At 39.3% G+C, this 20,254-nt stretch overlaps 2 protein-coding genes across 3 annotated transcripts in view; one reads left to right on the top strand and one right to left on the bottom strand.

Annotated features, from left to right (window-relative positions):
• GNAZ (G protein subunit alpha z) overlaps positions 1-20,212 on the top strand; it is an 83,207-nt gene extending 62,995 nt beyond the window's left edge. Inside the window, exon 3 of the mRNA XM_075110183.1 lies at positions 18,116-20,212. Coding sequence (XP_074966284.1) covers positions 18,116-18,460 — 345 coding nt within the window. The 3' untranslated portion in view covers positions 18,461-20,212. The remainder of the gene's footprint in view (positions 1-18,115) is intronic.
• Positions 1-20,254, bottom strand: part of RSPH14 (radial spoke head 14 homolog) — a 117,177-nt gene that overhangs the window by 85,881 nt on the left and 11,042 nt on the right. The gene's annotated exons all lie outside the window — the stretch shown is intronic.

The raw sequence follows: 20,254 nt of genomic DNA, 5'->3' as shown, positions 1-20,254 counted from the left end.
ACTGATTTGATCTAAATTCCAGTAATGCTGCTTAAAACCAGAAGAACTAATTGAAAGTGAAGACAAGATTCTTTTTTTTCTTCGTGCTCCTAAGATGCTGCTTTTGTACTCCTCAGCACTTCTCAGCTTTTGCAAAAAAGGCCAAGATCAGACCCAGATTTAGACACTCTATTTGATGTTGCTTTGCATTTTTTCACTTAGCTTTCTTTCTCTGTTCCTTTTTCATTTTTGACTCTGAACACTAACCTCTGTGCCCTATAGCCTTCATGTTTCTTCTAGGTTAGTAGGAATCAAGACCAGCATGATGGCAAGAAGTGTGTTAGAATTGTAGGCAAGGCTGCCAAAAGGTCTGAAATAACCACTTCCTCCTGAGGCATGCTACATTAACCTTGCAACATAGATGGGAATGAAAGGGAAGATAGCCATTGTTCCCACAAGAGCTCTGCTGCACCAAACTCTGTAAGCATCCTACCTAAAATATCTCCAAAGATGCAATAAAACAGAAAGCCAGTGGACCTGCAAGAATTTCAGCTGCTGAAGTTGTGAGGGCAAAATGTGACCTTCTCCAGATGTCATACAGTCTGAGAAACAGTCTCAGGTTTTGTGGGTATTTTTTCTCCCCTGCAGTGAGTTTCTCTGTATAAAGTGGTATTTACCTTTTTATCGTATAATAGGCTGTTTTTATTATTCAGACACTACTGAAGAATGAAAGTACTGGCCAACATTTTCTCATTTTCTAATGAAAACTGGTTCAGCATCAAAGCAGGCCAGTTTTCTTTCTTTCTTTCCTTTTTTTTTTTTCTTCCCTGGTTCTAAGAGAAAATATCATTATCCTCCTGTCATTCACACACTCCAGTGCTGGACAGTGCAAATTATTACAGGTCAGTACTTATAGTTCCAAGACCATTTGCCTACCTTTTTGGTGAGAAACACACACTGCTTCAAATGATGGTGACGTTTGTAAAACTCTTTTTTCAGTAAACTGGACAAGACTAATGGGAAAGGCAAAATTGTCTAGGAACTGTAGCAGCTTTACATGGGTAGATCTCCACAAAGGAGAAGTTTTCACCAACAGGGAATGGAACAGCTGATTTCACAAAAAGGATGAGCTGTTCTGACAGCCATAACATACAAACCAGTTGGGCTAGGACACAGCAAATATCCTCAGTCGTCTGCGTCCGACTGTGGGCAACAGTGGATATTTAGGAAAGAAAATGGGAACAGGTAAAGCATACACTGATACTTCCTGCAATATACCCTACCAGATAACTGAACCAAGTATTGCATCAACTTCTGTTTAAGTGCCCTTTTAATTTAATTGCTTTTTGAACCCAATTACACTTTTATGACTCTTACTATTATTATTATTCTCTAACACCTCATGACAGGGTTTTACATTTAATTATGCACTGCATGGAAGGAATACTTGTCTGCTGTCAGATAACTGAATTTGATGTTTCCTACTTCTTGCATCATAAGAAATGGTGCAAAAATCATTCATTATTCACCATTTCCATACAATTCATGATTTTATGAGCTCTACTGTGTTCTCTCTCAGCTATTTCTTTTTCCAGGCTGAAGAGAACTAGTTTAGTTCATTTTTTTCATATAATAGCTGTACCATTCTTGGAGGTTTTCTCTGTTTTCTAGTTCCTGGGCTTGATTGTGTCAAAGTGAAAACCTACTTACTTGAGAGGTCCTCTTTTCTTTATATCATAGTTTATCAGGTTGGACTCTTGTAACTGGTGTTTCAGATTTCAAATGTTTTTATCCAGAGAAAGGGCATTCCCAGGCACTGGATTTTGGAAGCTGTCCCCCTCCATTATTCTGTTACACAAAATTATTAAGCTTACTAGTGCATTCTAGTGGCAAAAAGTAATGGAGTTTCTTCATTAAAAAAAAAATAATTTCACTTATGTATGCAAAATATTGTTTCACTTAAGGCAAACAATTGTCTGGGTGACAGGAACCAATACTCACCCTGTTAACAACCTTTCCTGCCTCCCCCCCCCCCCAATGTGTTTTCAATGTGTACTTTCAAAGAAGGTACAAGAAAAAGCGTTGCTTCTTTGCACATAATCTATCAGCCAGAGCTTGGGTTATGCTGAACTATACAAAAGGTAGGTTAGTCAGTATCCTGCAACAGTGAATAAATATTTTTCTTCTTACTTGCATGTTCTCATGTAGTTGTCATGCAGATTTCTGCAGTATTTTAATAACTTAGGTGCTAGTCTAAGGTCCAAAGGGCTTGAACGAACAGAAAACAATAAAAAATGGGTATTCCACAAAGGCCACAACTCCATTCTTTGACCATTTCCTTTTCATCCTGCCTCACCAGTGACAGTGTAGTATAACTCTTTCCATCAAAAGGATAGCCCTTATGCTTGAGTTCACCTCTTTGGGATGACAAGTTTGAGATCTGCTCAGAAGTGCATGCATAAAATTGACTCCTCATTTATGGATTCACCTATAAGTATGTTTTTACAATTCATGGAGTTATAGAAATGTGGCTGGATGTGGTGTCTGAAGGTCACTTGTCCTACTGTCCCAGCTGAAGCTGGACTACTGCCAACAGTAAATCAGGCAAGCTACGGCTTGATCTAGCTGAGCGAGGAAAACCTCTGTGGATGGAGATTTCACAAAATTTCTAGGCAAATTGTTCCAGTGCTTCTAGTCTTCTAGTGAAATTTTTTTCCTGATATCTTCTGAATCTCCTAAGCTGCAATTAGTGTTCATTGCTGTGTACTCTTTCATCTGAAACTGCTGTGAAGAGTTTAGTATCATCATCTTTGTAACTATGCTTCAAGTAATTGTAGGCTGTTACTGGATCACCCTCTAGCCTCCTCTTTGCCAGCCCAAACAAGCCCACTTCCCTCAGCCTCTCCTTGTAGGTCAAGGCAGCGTTATTTATTGCCTAGACATAGCTTAAAGGTCTCAAATGAGGACAGCTAGTGTCCTGGACCACTTTATGTGTAGAACTATGCAACGTTTCAGCTATGTTGAATATGTACTTGAAATGCTCCTCTTGCCCTTGAGCTAAGCAAATAATCTAAGGGCCTGAAAGAAAACAAAACCAAAAATACCAGTCCACTTGAAAACAATGAGTAAGCATTGAAGTCAATTCAAATATATTAACAGGAATAAAGGAGCTGGCCTCTATTACAGTATATATAACTCAATCTAAGGCTAAAACATTCAGATATTTACAGTTAAAGTATGGATGTTCATGCTACTTTGGATATATTTTCAGGAACTGAAAATTTTAAATGAATACAATTTTAACAAGAAAAGATTTTTGTACTAGATCTTTTTCTGAACTCCAGAAATACGCAGTTTGCTTGAAATACTGTACAATGCTTAAACCACGTCATCACCCTCCCCCCCACAGCAAGCATAGGTATTATATACTGTTAATTTGCTGCTTAGAACTAAGTTAAGAACTATCTTAATTTGTACTCAGGAAATCTTCATTTTCTGCCACTATCAAAAAAACTGCAGATTTATTCTTACATTCCTTTTATGGAATGTTTGCCCTCTTAAAACTGCTTCCCCCAAAAATAATACACAGAGAAACACAGTGCAAGGTCTCATAACTCATGTCAAGAGGCTTATGTAGCATAAAGCTTTGTTGACCTTTAAGGCCATAAAGGAGAGTGTTAACAGTTGTTTGCTGAGCAAATGAAACAGAGCAAGCTTTCCTTTAAGGACCAAAACCAAGCTACCCGCCCACTTTAATGATTTAATGGAGGCCTATGAAAAGAGGTATATTCATGGAATCGCAGAATGGTGGGGGTTGGAAGGGTCCTCTGGCAATCACCTTGTCCAACCCCTGCTTGAGCAGGCACACCCAGAGCAGGGGCACAGGACTGCGTCCAGGCAGGGTATGAATGTCTCCAGGGCAGGGACTCCACAGCCTCTCTGGGCAGCCCGTGCCCCTGCTCTGGCACCTGCACAGGGAAGGGTTTTTTTCTCATGTTTAGCTGGATCTTCCTGTGTTTCAATTTGTGCCCATTGCCCCTTGTCCTGTCATTGGGCACTACTGTCCCTCACCAGATTTAATTCCAAGTGGGCCTTGGCCTTCCTTGTCGCACCTCTGCACACCCTGACAACATTCCTATATTCCTCCCAAGTGGCCAGTCCCTTTTGCCACGTACTGTGAGCCTCCCTCTTCCATTTAAGTTTCTCTAGAAGCTCTTTGCTCATCCATGTGGGTCTCCTAGCTCCTCTGCCTGACTTCTTCCTCCTATGGATGCACCAGTCTCAAGCTCAGAGGAAGTGGTCCTTGAATACTGTCCAGCTCTCTTGGACCCCCCTGCCTTCTAGAGCCCTAGCCCATGGGATTCCTCCAAGCAGGTCTTTGAAGAGGCCAAAGTTGGCCCTCTTGAAGTCCAAGGTTGTAATCTGACTTGTTGCCCTGCTTCTACCATGGAATAACCTGAACTCGAACACATCATGGTCACTGCAGCCAAGGCTACCCCCAAATCTCACATCCTGAACCGGCCCTTCCTTGTTTGTTAGGATAAGGTTGAGCAGCACAGCTCATCTTGTTGGCTTCTCCACCACCTGTGTCAAAAAGTTGTCCTCGATGCTCTGCAGTAACTTTCTGGATCGTGCATGGCTTCCCGTGGTGCTTTTCCAGCAAATATCAGGGTGGTTGAAGTCCCCCATGAGGACCAGGGCCTGCAATTGTGAGGCTAATTCCAGTTGTCTGTAGAAGGCTTCATCAACTTCCTCTTCTTGATCAGGTGGCCTGTAGCAAACACCCACAACAGTGTCGCCCATATTTGGCTGTCCCTTAATTTTTACCCACAAGCTCTCAACTTCTCCTTCCACTCTAAGGCAGAGCTCGATGCATTCCAGTTGCTCCCTCACATAAAGAGCAACTACCCCACCTCACCCTGCTGATCTGTCTTTCCTGAAAAGTCTGTAGCCATCCATGACCAAATTAAAGTCATGCAAGCTATACCACCGTGTCTCTGTAACTGCAATGAGATCACGGCCCTGTGACCGCACACAGACCTCTAGTTCCTCCTGTTTATTCCCCATGCTGTGTGCATTGGTGTACAGCCATTTCAGAAAGGTGCTTGAGCACACAGGTTTCTCCAGAGGGGTGTACAAGGACTCACTATAGCCATGCAAACCCTTGAGGTGGTTGGTCTCCTGGTTGCCATCGCGCATAAGGCCACTACGGCACCTTTACCACTGCTCAGGTTGTCCTGCCTTATTCCCCCATTGTATGATTCCACAATACTATTTATCTTGTGTACTTTCACTGCAGCCCTGGCAGTGCTGCCCTGGCTGGACACTGTCTGTGTAACATGGAGGTTTTAATATGTTTTCCCAGTGTGCCTTTAAGTTTCTTTTGGCCTGCCTCAGCTGCAGTAGCATTTCTTTGGACAATCTACGCTTACTACTCCTTCCCAGAAGGAGCTGATTTGTGTTGGTGTTCTATCAGGCACAGGGCCAATATTGATCGCCCTATATTTCTATTCTCCTGAATGTGTTTTTTCTAGGACTTTCTTCTGGACTTGTAATTCTCTTACAAGAACTGATAAATATAGCACCTATCACATGCATGTTTTGTGACTCCTAAATATAGTTTTCCTGTACTTCAGTTTACTTAGAAGATATGTATAGCTAGTTACAAGCAATAACTCAATCTACATGGATCTCTCTGCTTTTATTCTGTCCCCCCTCCATGTTGTGGACCCTTGGCCAGGCATACTGGAGTTGCCTTTATCTGGATCTTCTAGCCTTTCTATTAAATGATGAGGTGCCCCACTCTTTCAGATCCTTGAACTCAGTAACTTTTTCCTCTGTTCTTCCAAAAGTTTCCTCTATATCCTTTCTTTAGGTTCCCTTTAGTTCATAAGTCCGAGCAGAAGCACCTATTGTCCTGTTAGTTTGGTTGGAAATCCCCTGGCTCAAAACCTAATCCCCCTGTCAGGAAATTTAGTCAAATTTCTTTCTCAGCTCAGGCGTTCTCCTTAGTCATAGCTTGGTATCAGACTGTACTTATTAGGATTAACAAATCTGTGTTGTTCCTGATTTAGGACTGTAAAACAGTTTTGATAGATGGTATTAAAGATTGGTTTACCCCAGTCTGTCATTGGCACCCATATGTAACTACTACATAACAACACTTAACTTACCACATACTCCTACAGACATGACTTGCTGTTTCAGTGCACGCCTAAAAAGCTGCAGGGATCAGATTTCAAAGACAAATGTCCGGGACACTGTTAAAGTAATTCTCCCAGTTAAATCTGCTTTGTCTAGCCTAGTCCACTGTAAGCCTTAGTAACACTGCAATTCTTTTCCAGTCAGAGAGATATGTAATAAAATATTCACAATGTTTTCATTATCATCCTATACAATAGCCAAGACTAAAGGTCCCCATGTAATTCTTGTTCATACTGCCAGATTCAGTTATCATCTGCAGAATTTTCTGTAAATACAGTAGTAATACTCCACAGGAAATCATCAAGGCAGACAGTATGCTGTAGTACTGCTTTGCCAGGTTCATTTTCCCTTTCTTCTCTGAAAAAGATGTATCAAATATTGACTACTGCCTCCTCTACCTGTTCTACATTTTCACTTACAAACTGTAAGTATAAACAGTTACAGGACATTATCTTTAAATTCATGAGGAATGAATTTGGTAGTTTACAAATTTTGTTTGCTAGTACAATTTTCCTCCTGATGTGAGGATGAATCTGTTTAAAAAAAATGGAAGCAAGACTGTTTCATGCTTAATACATTTTTTTGCCCTTACCTAATAAATACATACCTTCCTATCCAAAATCATGCAAGAATTCTTCAGGGCTCCACTTCATAACATCCATGTTTCTCAGCCTTCTGTATGCTCATTTCATAGTAGAGATTCAAGGTTCCTCTAATACAAAACCTTCTTTTATCTTCCCTTTCAATTTCCCTTTTGGTGCAGTAGCATACAGTATATGTATATATATAACACACTATGTTAGTTTTCCACCTTTCTGCACTTCACATTCCTCTTATATATGCAGGACACTGAAAGGAATTTTGGTAGGAAGGACAGAAATAGACGGCACATGCATGTATATATCCATATGATAGGTGCTGTATTGACATAGCTGCTTCTAGTTATCCTGACTTCCTTCCTGTCTTATTTACCACGTAACTGGTCAGGAATTCGTGCAGTGGTTTTAGACTAACGTAATGTATTATTTGGTGATGGGATAATGAGTTTGTCTGCTTGTAAAATAAGTTAAGCTGCTAAGTGACGTAAGAACACTCTTAATGAATTCAATGGGACTTACCCTTCTATGTCACCCTCTCTAATTTTGACATTTTAGGATTCCTAACATTTTCTAGGAAAACTCTGGGATCCTAGGATTGGAAAGAAAGGGTTTGAAAAGGCAAAACAATTCTGTATAGTCAAACCCCTATTGATTAGTCCGTCCCTTCTGGGACATGCGAAGGCTAGAAACAGGTCTGTACAGGACAACACAGGTAGAGCGTTTTATCCCAGTTTAATCCTACCTCAGTGAGGTTCTTAATTTCTTCATTTGAAAGACACATAGAGTGAATTGGATTAAGTTCTTTTTACTTCTCTCCAACAGATAGTTTCTTCTTTTGGATTTTTAGATGAAAGCAACTGTTTTTTGTAACTCATTAAATTATCACCACCTTTCCCCATGTAGACCCGCAGCCACCTGATTCTATGCATTCTTGTAGGAGTCTTCTTTCTTTGAGCAAAAGATAAATTGTGCAGTAGTCTTTTTCTTTTTGAATCAAATCTCTCTCATCCAGCACTCAAAACAGGACTACCTAACTGCTAGACAGGAAGGACCTCTCAAGTAGCACTCAATCTAGGCTTTTTTAGAAGGAAAAAAGTATCTCTTTATATTTATCCAGGCTATCTCTTGCTTTCTGAATAATCTTTATTTTTTTCTGCAAAATTCTTCTTCCTTCCCTTCTGCCTTCCATTATATATTTATTCAAACATAGTTTGAATTCCTGAACTGCTTTGACGTTGACTGTCTTGGGCAATGGTATTTCTTTCAATTTATTTTGTCAACTATCATTATTTCAGAACGGATTAAATTTTTTTTTTTTTTTGGTTAGAGTAACCTTATGGAAAAAACGATGTTTATATCCATTGGATTCAATTACCTCTTTACCTCACCACCCGTTCTTCAAATACTTTAGCTTCACCTGTTTTATTTAGAAGGTCTTTAGTTGTGGATCTCTAAACAACACACATGAAACAGAAAGAAAAGATTTGTGCCATTTTGTGGAATAGCTCATAGCTACCAGCATATGCTAAATGCCAGCCACTATCACAAAGAAAAGCCTCAACAAGGAAATAGCAACAGCTTCCACTCATTCTTCCAAGATTTGCTGACATATAAAGAATTTCCATCTTTTCTGGAAGGAAACGTAACCATTCCTGCACCAGTTTTATTCATCATTGTTTATGGTTTACACAAGGTAAATTTTACTTAGTTTAGTTAAGGTTTTCACAGTCCCCATAATCTCTCCATAATTTTTCATTTTTAAGTTCAAAGCTCTCCCAACTGCAACCAGAAAGCTTTAATGTAAAGCTGTGAGGAAATATTACATTCCAGTTTGGCTCCATTTACCAAGTGTTTTTTTCTAATTACTTGCTATCTGGATAACAGGGTCTTCCCTTTTGAAAACTCGTGAGTTGTTCTGGAAGTCTTTGCTGCTAAGCACACCTTTACTGTTCCAGAGGACGGCCAGGGATTTTTGTATGTTTGCAAATTACTGGAAGAACAGAAGCAGCCATCTGTTCCTTAGCATGTTCTTTCCCTTAAGCAACCAATTCCTTGTTCTCTTGCTCAGAGAATTTGCAATTAGCCCCCAACAAGGCGTTATCTTGCTTATACCCCAGCTTATGTATAATTACGAAATTACAGCAGCCCATTTTTTCTAACCACCTGGCTAGCTACCCCCCTCAGGATTCCTGAACTAGAAAAGACACTGCAGAGAAATGCCTTTTCCTACTTTTATTTTTCCTCCATGTTAATAGAAAAGTTTTGTAACTCCTTTGGGAGTTGTTAAATAATTTTTTCTTTTTTTTTTTTTTATACTAAGCCATAACCCTCTCGAGTTCACTTCCCCTATAACATGTACATTAGTTTCACAACATTCATGAAACCAGAAACAAGCCTGTTGTGTTAGGATAGGAATATATGAGTGGATGCCACATATATCTTTAGGCTCAGTTTCAGTGTCAGCCTTCTTCTTAGAGCGGTGGACATACCACTTCTAATTTAAGATTTTCAGATATATCAGGATGTCATCTGGCTATAAAAAAATGAGAGCCATATCATGCATTGCCGTTTCAAATGGGATTGATGCACTGCACAAATCATAAGCCACCACTTAAAATTTATAAAGGCCTTGTCTTGGCACGTATACTATTTTCTCTTAGGTTTGGATTTACTTGTTTGTCATTTACTTCCACATGGAAAGTGAGATTGAACACTATGTGTTTCATGTCTCCATGTTAACACGTAAAAAAATTTTTCAGAATAACTTCAATTAGTTTTCTGTTCTTCATATGGAAGTAGGTACTGCCTGTTTCTCTTTCCCTAAAGTTTACATAATTATATGGATGACGACTTACTGTTATTTGAAGACTTGGTTTTTTCCTTTCTGCTACATTTCCTCATTGTTCAGTGATACATTTTCCTACTTTTACTATTATAGTTAAATTGTGAAATGGCTTTCGGGGGTTCATTTCCCAAGTTATATCACGCATTTATACCATGCAGCCGTAGTCTTGCACTGGTGTAATATAGCCTGCATCTTTGTTGGAAGTGATTCCTGATGACCTTATTTGCATTTTAGCTAAGAGAAATTTTATTTAGTTTAGTTAAGGTTTTTATGACTTTATAATATTGGTGTGTATTTGATTATATTACACTGAAGAAGAAATTTCTTAGGTGTCAGCTACAACAGTTTACTAATTCTTTCTTTACATCACCAAGTTTACATTAATTTAAAACTGTCAGTCCTCTTGCATACATGTTCATTACATTTCACAATTTATGGAAGAGTTTTAACTCTCTGATTTTGTCCTTGGACTACAGACTCCAGCTGAGGATTTGGTAGTAGAAGGGACAGTATTATGATTCACTACCAAATACAGTAATAAACACAAACCTCTTAAAATGCAATATGCTGTTGGCATGAATGTTCTGAGAGTTGGCCAAAAACCTGTATTAGCTCTAAAACACTTTCTTTTGAGAAAATTAGCAGCAAAAGCATTTCAACTGAGCTAAAAATTTCTTGCGTGGTTTTATTATCAGCTACAAATTCAGGGAAGGAAAGAAAAGCATGATTATTTGGATATGGACCTGTGACGATTCTAGGGGATTATGTGTTGTGTCAGGATTTGCATTGTGAAAATAAAAAGTAAACCCCTAAACAGATTTTTAAAGCCACTATTTCACATCTATAAATCTGTCTGTATATAAAGTAGGCTCAAAAGTCAGATGACCCCACCTTTACAAAGGAAAAGTAAACAAACCCCCCCCCAATACAGGGACTATATAATTTTGCTTATATTTCAGTATGCCTTAAGAGGCTTGTGAGTTAGATTTCAACATGGCTACGTACTACTGCTGTGGCAGTGGCAGCCATCATGGTGTGCCCTGGTGCTCCTGGGGCTTTTGAAATGACCAGAAGCTGCCAAAGGTCCACGGCTGTAATCTGTAAACACAGGATTACTCACTAAGATAACTAAATCATGGAACTCTGAGAACGGAGGATGCGACTCTGACCAAGTCAATCCTTAGCAAATGAAATTGAATAGAAACACAAATAAAAATAGCGAAGTACAAGAGGTTATTTGAAAAGCTTAGGTAAAAAAGTCTGCTCATATTTCAGCAACTATGCATGTTTAAGGGGTAATTTTTTCAGGATACTGTTCTAGTGTAACAATAATGATCAATTCTGTTGCAGATTTCCTTTGAAGTAGTAATAATAAAATTTATTTTCATTCTCTAATAAAACCAAATTAAAAGTAAGTTTTAAATAAATTATATTTTCATATGACTTTTCATGTAATAAACAGTGAATGATTCTTCTCTCTTCATCTCACCAGTTGAAATGTGGAGTGACTCCAGTGAAGTCAAGGGAGATACACTAGACACAACTGATACAAATTTCAGGAGAATTAGGCCCAAAATACTGTTACCTCTATTAAAAGTCAAAATCATCCTCTCACCTCCACTTTCCACGCAGGAAAGCTGGCTAGAATACTTCACAGTCAAACATAGACAAAAATACTGAGACTCTAGATTATTTTCATCCCCTCTGAACACAAGCCAGACAAATGGAACACACACGTATTTGCAAATAATCTTGTAAACAAATATATTCTCTTTCTGATATACCCAATCCTTCTGTTCACTTACTCTGGACTACTGAGGTGTCTGATGATGTACACAGAAGGTTTTTAGAAACCTGAAATATTGCATATAGAAAGGAGTGCAATACCTGCAGAATAATCTATATGGGAAATGCAGCTAATACAGTAAATTCATTCCAGGTTAACATTAGAAGGAAACAAAGGAATCAATTGTTGCAGAAGAATAGGTGGGAATGTCAGAAATTACCAAAGCGTCACAGTGGTTATAGAATTACTATCCGAAGTAAATAAACATCCAGAGTCAGTAAACATCCAGTGTACTGTCCCTGTTGGCACTATGAGAACACTGCCACTACATGCTACAGCACACAGGTATATATTATTTGATATACATTGCAATTCCACAGAGAATTCTGTGCATCATCTCTGATGCCTTATTTTCACTGTTTTCTGTTATTAAATTATGAAAAAAGAAAACATGGATTCTCTACAAGGACAGACAAATAAAGGAGATGTCAAAGTCTACTACAGACCACCCAGCCAGGAGGATAACACTGATGAGTTATTCTTTAAGGAACTAAGGTATGCCTCTAAGTCCTCCACCCTTTTCCTTATGAGGGACTTCAACTTGCCAGATATCTACCGGGAATACCACACAGCTGGGACAAACAGGTACAGAAGATTCCTAAACCATCTGGACGATAACTTCTTTGTACAGGTACTAAGGGAACTGACCAGGAAAGGTGCCTGCCTTAATTTGTTGCTTATTAACAGAGAGGGCCTTGTGGATGAAGTGGCGTTTGGTGGCTGCCTTGGCCACAGTGACCATGAAGCAATCAAGTTTAAAATCTATGGTGACAGGAGGAAAACTGCCAGAAAGATCTCAGCTCTGGATATGAGGAGAGCAGAATTCAGGTTGCTCAGGGAACTGCTTAGTAAGGTCCCCTGGGAAAAAGCTTTTGAAGGTGCTGGGGTCTATCAGTGCTGGTCACTTTTTAAGTACCACCTCCTAAAAGTGCAGGAGCAGGCAATCCCAAAGTGTAGGAGGTCAAGCAGGCGAGGCAGAAGGCTGGGTTGGCTGAGCAGGGTTCTTCTAGAAATAATGAGAAAACAGAAAGAATACGGCCAGTGGAAGCAAGGTCAGGTGACATGGGAGGACTATAGGGATGCTCTTCGCTACTGCAGGGAGGAAATACATGCAGCCAAAGCTCAATTAGAGTTGAAGCTGGCCAGTACTGTGAAGGACAATAAGAAGGTCTTTTTAAAACACGTTAGTGGCAAAAGGCAGGCCACAAATAACATTGACCCGTTGCTTGATAAGAATGGTCACTTCACAAACAGGCACATAGACAAGGTAGAGACGTTTAATGCTTTCTTTGCCTTAGTCTTCAACACTGATGGTGCACTCCGGGTCCCCCAGAGCCCTGGGCTAGAGAGCCATGCCTGTGGGAATGATAAAATCCTAATCAACACCGAACTACTGCAGGACTTGCTGCTCCAGTTGAATCCCTCTAAGTTGATGGGGCCTGATGAGATTCACCCAAGGGTACTTAAAGAGCTGGCTGATGTCCGAGCGAGACCTCTCTCAATGATTTTTCAACACTCCTGGGAATCTGGAGAGCTCCCAGTTGACTGGAAGCTGGCAAACGTTGTTCCAGTCTTCAAGAAGGGCAACAGGGATGACCCCGGTAACTACAGGCCTGTCAGTCTCATTTCTGTGCCTGGCAAAATTGTGGAGAAGATTATTCTGGGAGTTACTGCAAAACACCTGAAAGACAACGCAGTCATCGGTCCCAGCCAGCACGGGCTCACGAGGGGAAGGTCCTGCTTTACAAACTCGATTTCTTTCTATGACAAGGTTACCCATGAGCTGACCAAGGAAAGCCAGTCAATGTGATCTTCTTGGATTTCAGTAAAGCTTTCGATACTGTCTCTCACAGTCTCCTCCTGCCCAGAATGTCCAGCACACAGCTGGATAAACACGTACTGCAATGGGTGAGCAAGTGGCTGATGGGTCGGGCTCAAATGGTGTTATACTGGGCTGACGGCCAGTCACTAGCGGGATTCTGTAGGGGTCCATCTTGGGGCCAGTACTCTTTAATCTCTTCATAAATGACTTGGATGCAGGACTGGAAGGAATAGTAATTAAGTTTGCTGATGATACAAAATTGGGAGGAGCTGTTGACACTCTCGAGGGCAGAGAGGCCCTGAGAGGGATCTGGACAGACTGGAGAGCTGGGCAATCACTGACTGTATGGAGTTTAACAAGGGCAAGTGCTGGATTTTGCACCTGGGGCACGGCAACCCTGGACATACATATAGACTGGGCAGTGAGAGGCTGGGGAGCAGCTTCGCAGAGAGGGACCTGGGAGTTCTGGTCGCTGGCAAGTTGAACACGAGCCAACAGTGTGCTCTGGGGGGCATCAAGCCCTGCATCGCAGCCGGGCGAGGGAGGGGATTGGCCTGCTCTGCTCCGCGCTGGGGCGGCCTCACCTCGAGTGCTGTGGGCAGTTCTGGGTGCCACAGGACATTAAAGGATATAAAGCTACTGGAGAGTGTCCAGAGGAGGCCATGGAGTTGGTGAAGGGTTTAGAGGGGGAACCGTATGAGGAGTACCTAAAGTCATTTGGTTTGTTCCGTCTGGAGCAGAGGAGGCCGAGGGCAGCCCTCATCGTGGTCTGCAGCTTCCTCACGAGGGGAGGAGGAGGGGCAGGCGCTGATCTCTTCTCTCTGGTGACCAACACCAGGACCCAAGGGAATGGCAGGGAGATATGCCAGGGGAGGGTTAGGCTGGGCATTAGGAAAAGGTTCTTCCCCCAGAGGGTGGTGGAGCCCTGGAACAGGCTCCCCAGGCAGGCATCACGGCAGCAGCCTGGTGATATTCCAGAAGCACTTGGACAAGGCCCTCAGAGACACAGTGTGAATTTGGGGTTGCCCTGTGCAGGGACAGGAGTTGGACTCAATGATCCTTGCGGGTCCCTCCCAGCTCAGGACATGATTCTATGATTCTGTGATTCTATGTTTCTACACATGCACTTGACCAATATATGTCACATAATGTGTTTATACAGAGTACCGAGCATAGAAGTCCATAAAGAAAATATTTTTTTCTTTCAGTTGGGAAAAATGGTAGTATTTTATATCCGGTGTAAATTCAAGAAGTCAAATGTACTTTATTTTTTGTTACAAGAGGTATTTCTGGAAACAAGTTGCATTGCTATGGAATCAGATACGTCTAACAGCAGCTTCCAGAAGTAATGGCAGGATCTGGGCATATATAACAGGACATAGGCAGATGCAGGATAAAAAGTTGTTAAACTGACCACACCAAACTGTCCTATGGGCTCAGATGTGTCTGTCAGTCACCAATTGAATGGTCTCATGTAAAAAAAATTTAAGACTGCTTCTGTGCTTTGATGCATCAGCTAAAACATCTTCAAGAAAATAATCTGCATCAGAATCTACTAATTAGTACTTTTGATTAATGTATTATTGTTTGATGAAAGATCAGTCAACAGGTGGGAATGGAGAGGTTCTGTGAAAAAGACTTTAAGAAGAGTTTAAAAATACATTGGGAATGACCTACAGTACATATGATCCTTTGAGGAACCTTACAGTCTTCTGTTTCTGCCAATCCAAACCACTTTTGACTATACTAAAACTATTAGGCTTGAGTTGATTCCAGGCTTTCTTCAGGAAAGTACACTTCTTTGAAAAAATATAAGTTCTGTATAAATTGATTCATTATACCTTTTGGAAGCACTGGAAAATCAGGTATCAGTAATCTCCAGGAGTTTTACCAGACATTTTCAGTATTATTTTTCTCTTATTTAAATAAAAAACACCAAACCTCTTGCTTTGAGATGGCAAGGCATGCCACTATATAAAAAGTTTACAAACGGAAAGTTGCTCTTCCTCTGATGACTGCTCTGAAGTCACTAAATTAATGATCTGTATATATTGTGAAACTATCCACTGTGTGACTGTGATACAAAGTGAGGCCAAAGAAAACAGACTGGGAGGATTTGGATCTGTATCCTGATATGTCATTAATGATGCCCGTCATTTACAATAACCCTGCCTTCCATCATGCCCTGTGGTGATCGATAATGCCTAATCTTAATTATATTTGCTATATGGACTAAGCTGAAGAAATTATATTAAATCTTATGCAATCTCATGATCTGAGAATACTGAAAGATATACTCTAAACAGAACAGGATTAATTTTCTTAATTTAGTAGGACAGTATTGCAAATTCACTTTGTCTGAAAGGAAAAAAATGATGAAAGATATATTGAGTTAAAAAACCCAGATTCTGCAAATACATGAAACGGCAATCCAAACAGTTTTTATGCAGCTTTTGTAGAGATCAGTTTAAAGAATAATCATCTGAATATATGCATCCCTTTATGGAAACCTAACACTGAAAAATTTTCCATAAATATTTAGCTTGTTTATTTTTTTTAAAGGAAGTTAAGATTATCATCTATACTGCTGCATATGAAAAGCTTTCTTCATATTTTATCTGTGGTTTATCAGCAAGCAGACTTTACAGAGCTGACTGTACAAGGATTCTTTGCATCTTGTGACCGGTGTACAATAAATCTTGTTGTTATCTCAAAACAGAGAGAAGGACTGTTGAAGATAAAGCAGGAATGAACCATGATTCCTCACAACAATGTTTTCAGCAGTATAAAGCCTAAACAAAAAAAAAATGCAAGAAGGAACCATAGCTAATTTTTAGCTGTAGGCTAAATATTAACTGTAGGCCTGTCATTTGGGTAAGAGCTAAAAGCTTTACAGAAATGTTTCCCATACAAAATCAATCCACCTGGACATCTGAGTAGGAATACTGAATTTCAAGCTGTGATTAACATCACATTGGTTTGGCTACTTGAAATGATTTTGAGAGCTATGCATTGGATCAGTTCTAAATGAAAGAGATGGTGTTCTGAGATTTTAAAGATGCTCAAAAATTGCAAAATTTGTTTTGGGGTGTCTGAAGAGGATTTGATGAGAATGATGGAAGAGCATAACTCAGGCTTTGGAATCTGATATGAAACTGGCCCATGGAGGTCAAAACAGCAAACAACATTATGACCAAGGTGAAAAATTAGTTGATGTTTATTTTCAAGAAGAGAAGAACTGGCACACAGCTAAAAGACTCTTCTGATTAAAATAAAAAAAATATTAAAGAAATTAAACAGACACCACTGCAAGAATTCCAATTTTCAGCTTACATTACCTCTGTCTCAGAGCCTATGAAATCTTCAGAATCAATATAAATTCCAGTTTTTTTAAATGTGCTTTGTTTTGTGAATACTTCTTCTACACTTTTTCCTAACACATTTGCTGTACAGAAAAAAATTTATTTCAAATTTTCAGTAATATATCCTTTTCCTAGTTTCCTACTGTTCAGCAGTACATGAACACAGATGAACTGAGACAGAATAAAGGTCCACTTATTAACGAATTATAGTTTTATTAATAGAAGTGATTCCTGGGTATTGAAAAAGATTGGAATGAAACCTTATTGCTTCATTGTAAAATGGTATGCTTATCAACATTCTCTAAATATGAATAGGATGCTTTGGTTAAAAGAGATGTTTTCCTTTAAATAGGAACTATGAATGCATAACTTAAAGATGTTTCATGTTAGACAAATATCTGACTAAAGTTAGTCAGGTAATGATAATGCTGATGTGCCAATGAAACCTAACAGAACTAAAGATCTAAGTTGTAACACACTGGAGAACATTGACCTTAGCAAAAATGCCTGATTAAGATATTTTTTGTACTTTTGACAATACTTGAGTGATATTTATTTTAATCATGTAGAATACTTTATATTCAAAACATTATATTTGTTTACACCTATTTATATGTGTAAACTGACCAATAAACAGCCTTCGAGAGGACTTGGTACCATGGACAGCTCCGTCTGCATCATAAGCATGTCGCAGCAGGAAAATTCAAGACGGCTGTTGATTTCTAACAGACATTTCTGCTTTCATTTTATAGCAGGATTGGATTGTCATTTCCAAATACGTAATTGTGGTGCTCAGCCTAAATTGTTCATAAATGGAGTTTTCCTACTCAGGGCAGCAGACAGAGAGATGTTAAACACATCTGGCTAAAGTCAGCTTTCACCTACAAATACACAAGTTGTCCCACCACAGTAGCATGTGGTTCCTGTGTATTCTTTCAAGCTTACCATTATACAATGGGCAAGGAAAGAATTCTGAGTATGTATGGTGTGCTAAACTACACATCTCATGATGCAATGTTATAACTGTGTTGTGGTAGTTCTGTCTTTTTTTAAAACTTTAACAGCGGAATGTTTCTGTAGTGTGAAATCCTTAGAAATTACTCATCCCTTTTATTTGAAGAATTTGTTTATAGTTCTAACCTAAGTTTGAACACAACCATGTTTTCCCAAGTTGCACCTATTGTTTCTAGATCTTCAGTTTTAGGCTTTCCTCCACAGTTGCCAAATATTTTAAAAAATGAAGGAAGAGGTAGTCTACAGTGAAATGTATAGTATCAAAATAAGTGAACTAAGATCCCTAAAATTTCATGGTCAGGTAAGATGGACAGTCACCAAATAAAACAAAAGTTGTTTCTAAAAGCAGATTTTGCTCATTGATAGACATAACAATGTATTTTTTGTGCTTTCCACAGTTATACTGAAACACTCTTGTTGACCCTGTGGCTCCCTCTCTTACAGAGTCGAATGGCAGAAAGTTTGCGTCTCTTTGATTCCATCTGCAACAACAATTGGTTTATCAACACTTCCCTCATTCTTTTTTTGAATAAGAAAGATCTGCTGGCAGAAAAAATACGACGCATCCCCTTAACAGTCTGCTTTCCTGAATACAAAGGCCAAAACACTTACGAGGAAGCAGCAGTCTACATCCAACGCCAGTTTGAGGACTTGAATCGCAACAAGGAGACCAAGGAGATCTACTCGCACTTCACCTGCGCCACTGATACCAGTAACATCCAATTTGTCTTTGATGCAGTGACAGATGTCATCATTCAGAACAATCTCAAATATATTGGCCTCTGCTAAGAATCCTTGGGCTTAACCTGTTTTCCTGAAGTGATAAAAAAGGGGCTAACCACTTCCACTTCTAGTGGAAAAAAATGGAGCAATGTTTAGTAGCCCAAGGAGAGAAAAGGGGAAATCTGATGTATGTACACAGTTCCTCTTATGCCCCCTTAACCCACTACATCACTTTTCACAAATAAATGTTCTGGAGAGTGAAAACCTCCCCTCCAAAAAAACCACACACACACACCCTCTCCCAGTGAAAACCCCCCCAACAACTAAAAAACCCAAACAAAAACAAAAAAAAAAGATTGAGGCCTAACTCTGTGGAGATGTTCTCACCACAGTCACTGCACTTTTATTCCATTTGTTTCATTCAATTTCCTGCAGTGGGAGTGTAATCATGTTCTATGTAAGAAACAATTCTTCATCCACTTGTCCTATAATTTTACCGCTATGAAGATATAAAGCTGGTGAGTGACAGATGAACTTGTTTGCAGGGTGTGGGGCAGAATGGTTGTGTTGGGGACGAAAGCTATTCCAAACCAGAAGCTACAGAACAGGACAGTTCAGGTAAAATACTACTTAAAGTTGTAGAGAATGGGCATGCACCCACAATACTGGTACACACAGCCAAACAGTTTATCCGCATACATCATGTATGCACATGCATAAGACTCACAGCATATACTATGTACACACTTCTGCTTTACTTTACTGTTTATCATGGACACCTTGCCTGTTAAAGGGATTGTTGGTGCGCAACTGTTCTGTGATTTCCAAACTGACTAGCAGCTCTTTCTGCTCTTTAAGGCTTCAAATATGCAGCAAAACTACATGAGATGAATTATGAATAGGCCAAATTAAGGTCAGTGTTTCTTCTACTGCTAAGGAGTTTTATACATCAAAATAGTCTTCTTTTACATCTTTTTTTGCCAAATCTTGTGGTGTTTCACAAAAAAAAAACCAAACTATATTTAAGAAGTGGGTTAGTGTTCCTTTTTTTAATGCAGGTAAAAAAATAAATCACAAGGCAATTTTTTAAATTATTGTTGTAGTGTCTGGATTGCTGAATGTGAAAGTTGACAACGGACAATTCTGTTCCACTGCTCCAAATACATTCTGGGAATTGTAATATTGTAACAGATTTCCCAAGAAACAGGAGCCATGGAGATTGTGTAGTATATAGCCTCCAAAGTCTTTTTTTGTTGTTTTTTTTTTTTATTTTAAAAATGTGATGTACTATTAGAAGGTTAAAGATGAGCGATATGAACAATAACTAAATGTCTTGATATTTCAATTTAATAATTTAAATTATTTGCCGTTTAGTGAAGTTAAGGAAACTGAAGAGATGCATTCCTCAGCTCCAGGTTTCATCTCATAAAGAAACACTACTGGTTGGAGTAACATTCCGGCAAAAGTTTGAATGCATAAGAAGGTCTGTGGGACTATACTGGAAAATCTCAAATGGATCATATAGACCTAAGTATTTGGTCAGTTGATTCTTTCCCCTGCCATAGAAAAGACTTCTTTAAGACTTCAGTGTAAAGTTGGTGTGTAAATATATGTTTGATAATTGTAAAGCACATACGTACACAGAGACACAGACACACATGCACACTGGAAAACAACCTTCTACTTTTGTTCCCCCTATGTACTATGATTAGTGCAAGAAATCTCAGCCAAGGGCTCTAAGAAATTTAAAACAAAATGGTTAATAACATCAACATTTAAATTGTCCACTTAAAAAAATAAATAATTCAAATGATGCTGAACATGTCTGTGGTGTGTTCATTAATAAGTGTTATGACAGTT

Source organism: Phalacrocorax aristotelis, chromosome 15 (assembly GCF_949628215.1).
Source record: "Phalacrocorax aristotelis chromosome 15, bGulAri2.1, whole genome shotgun sequence".
NCBI classification, from domain to species: domain Eukaryota; kingdom Metazoa; phylum Chordata; class Aves; order Suliformes; family Phalacrocoracidae; genus Phalacrocorax; species Phalacrocorax aristotelis.
This window is presented reverse-complemented; position numbering and strand designations above follow the sequence as displayed.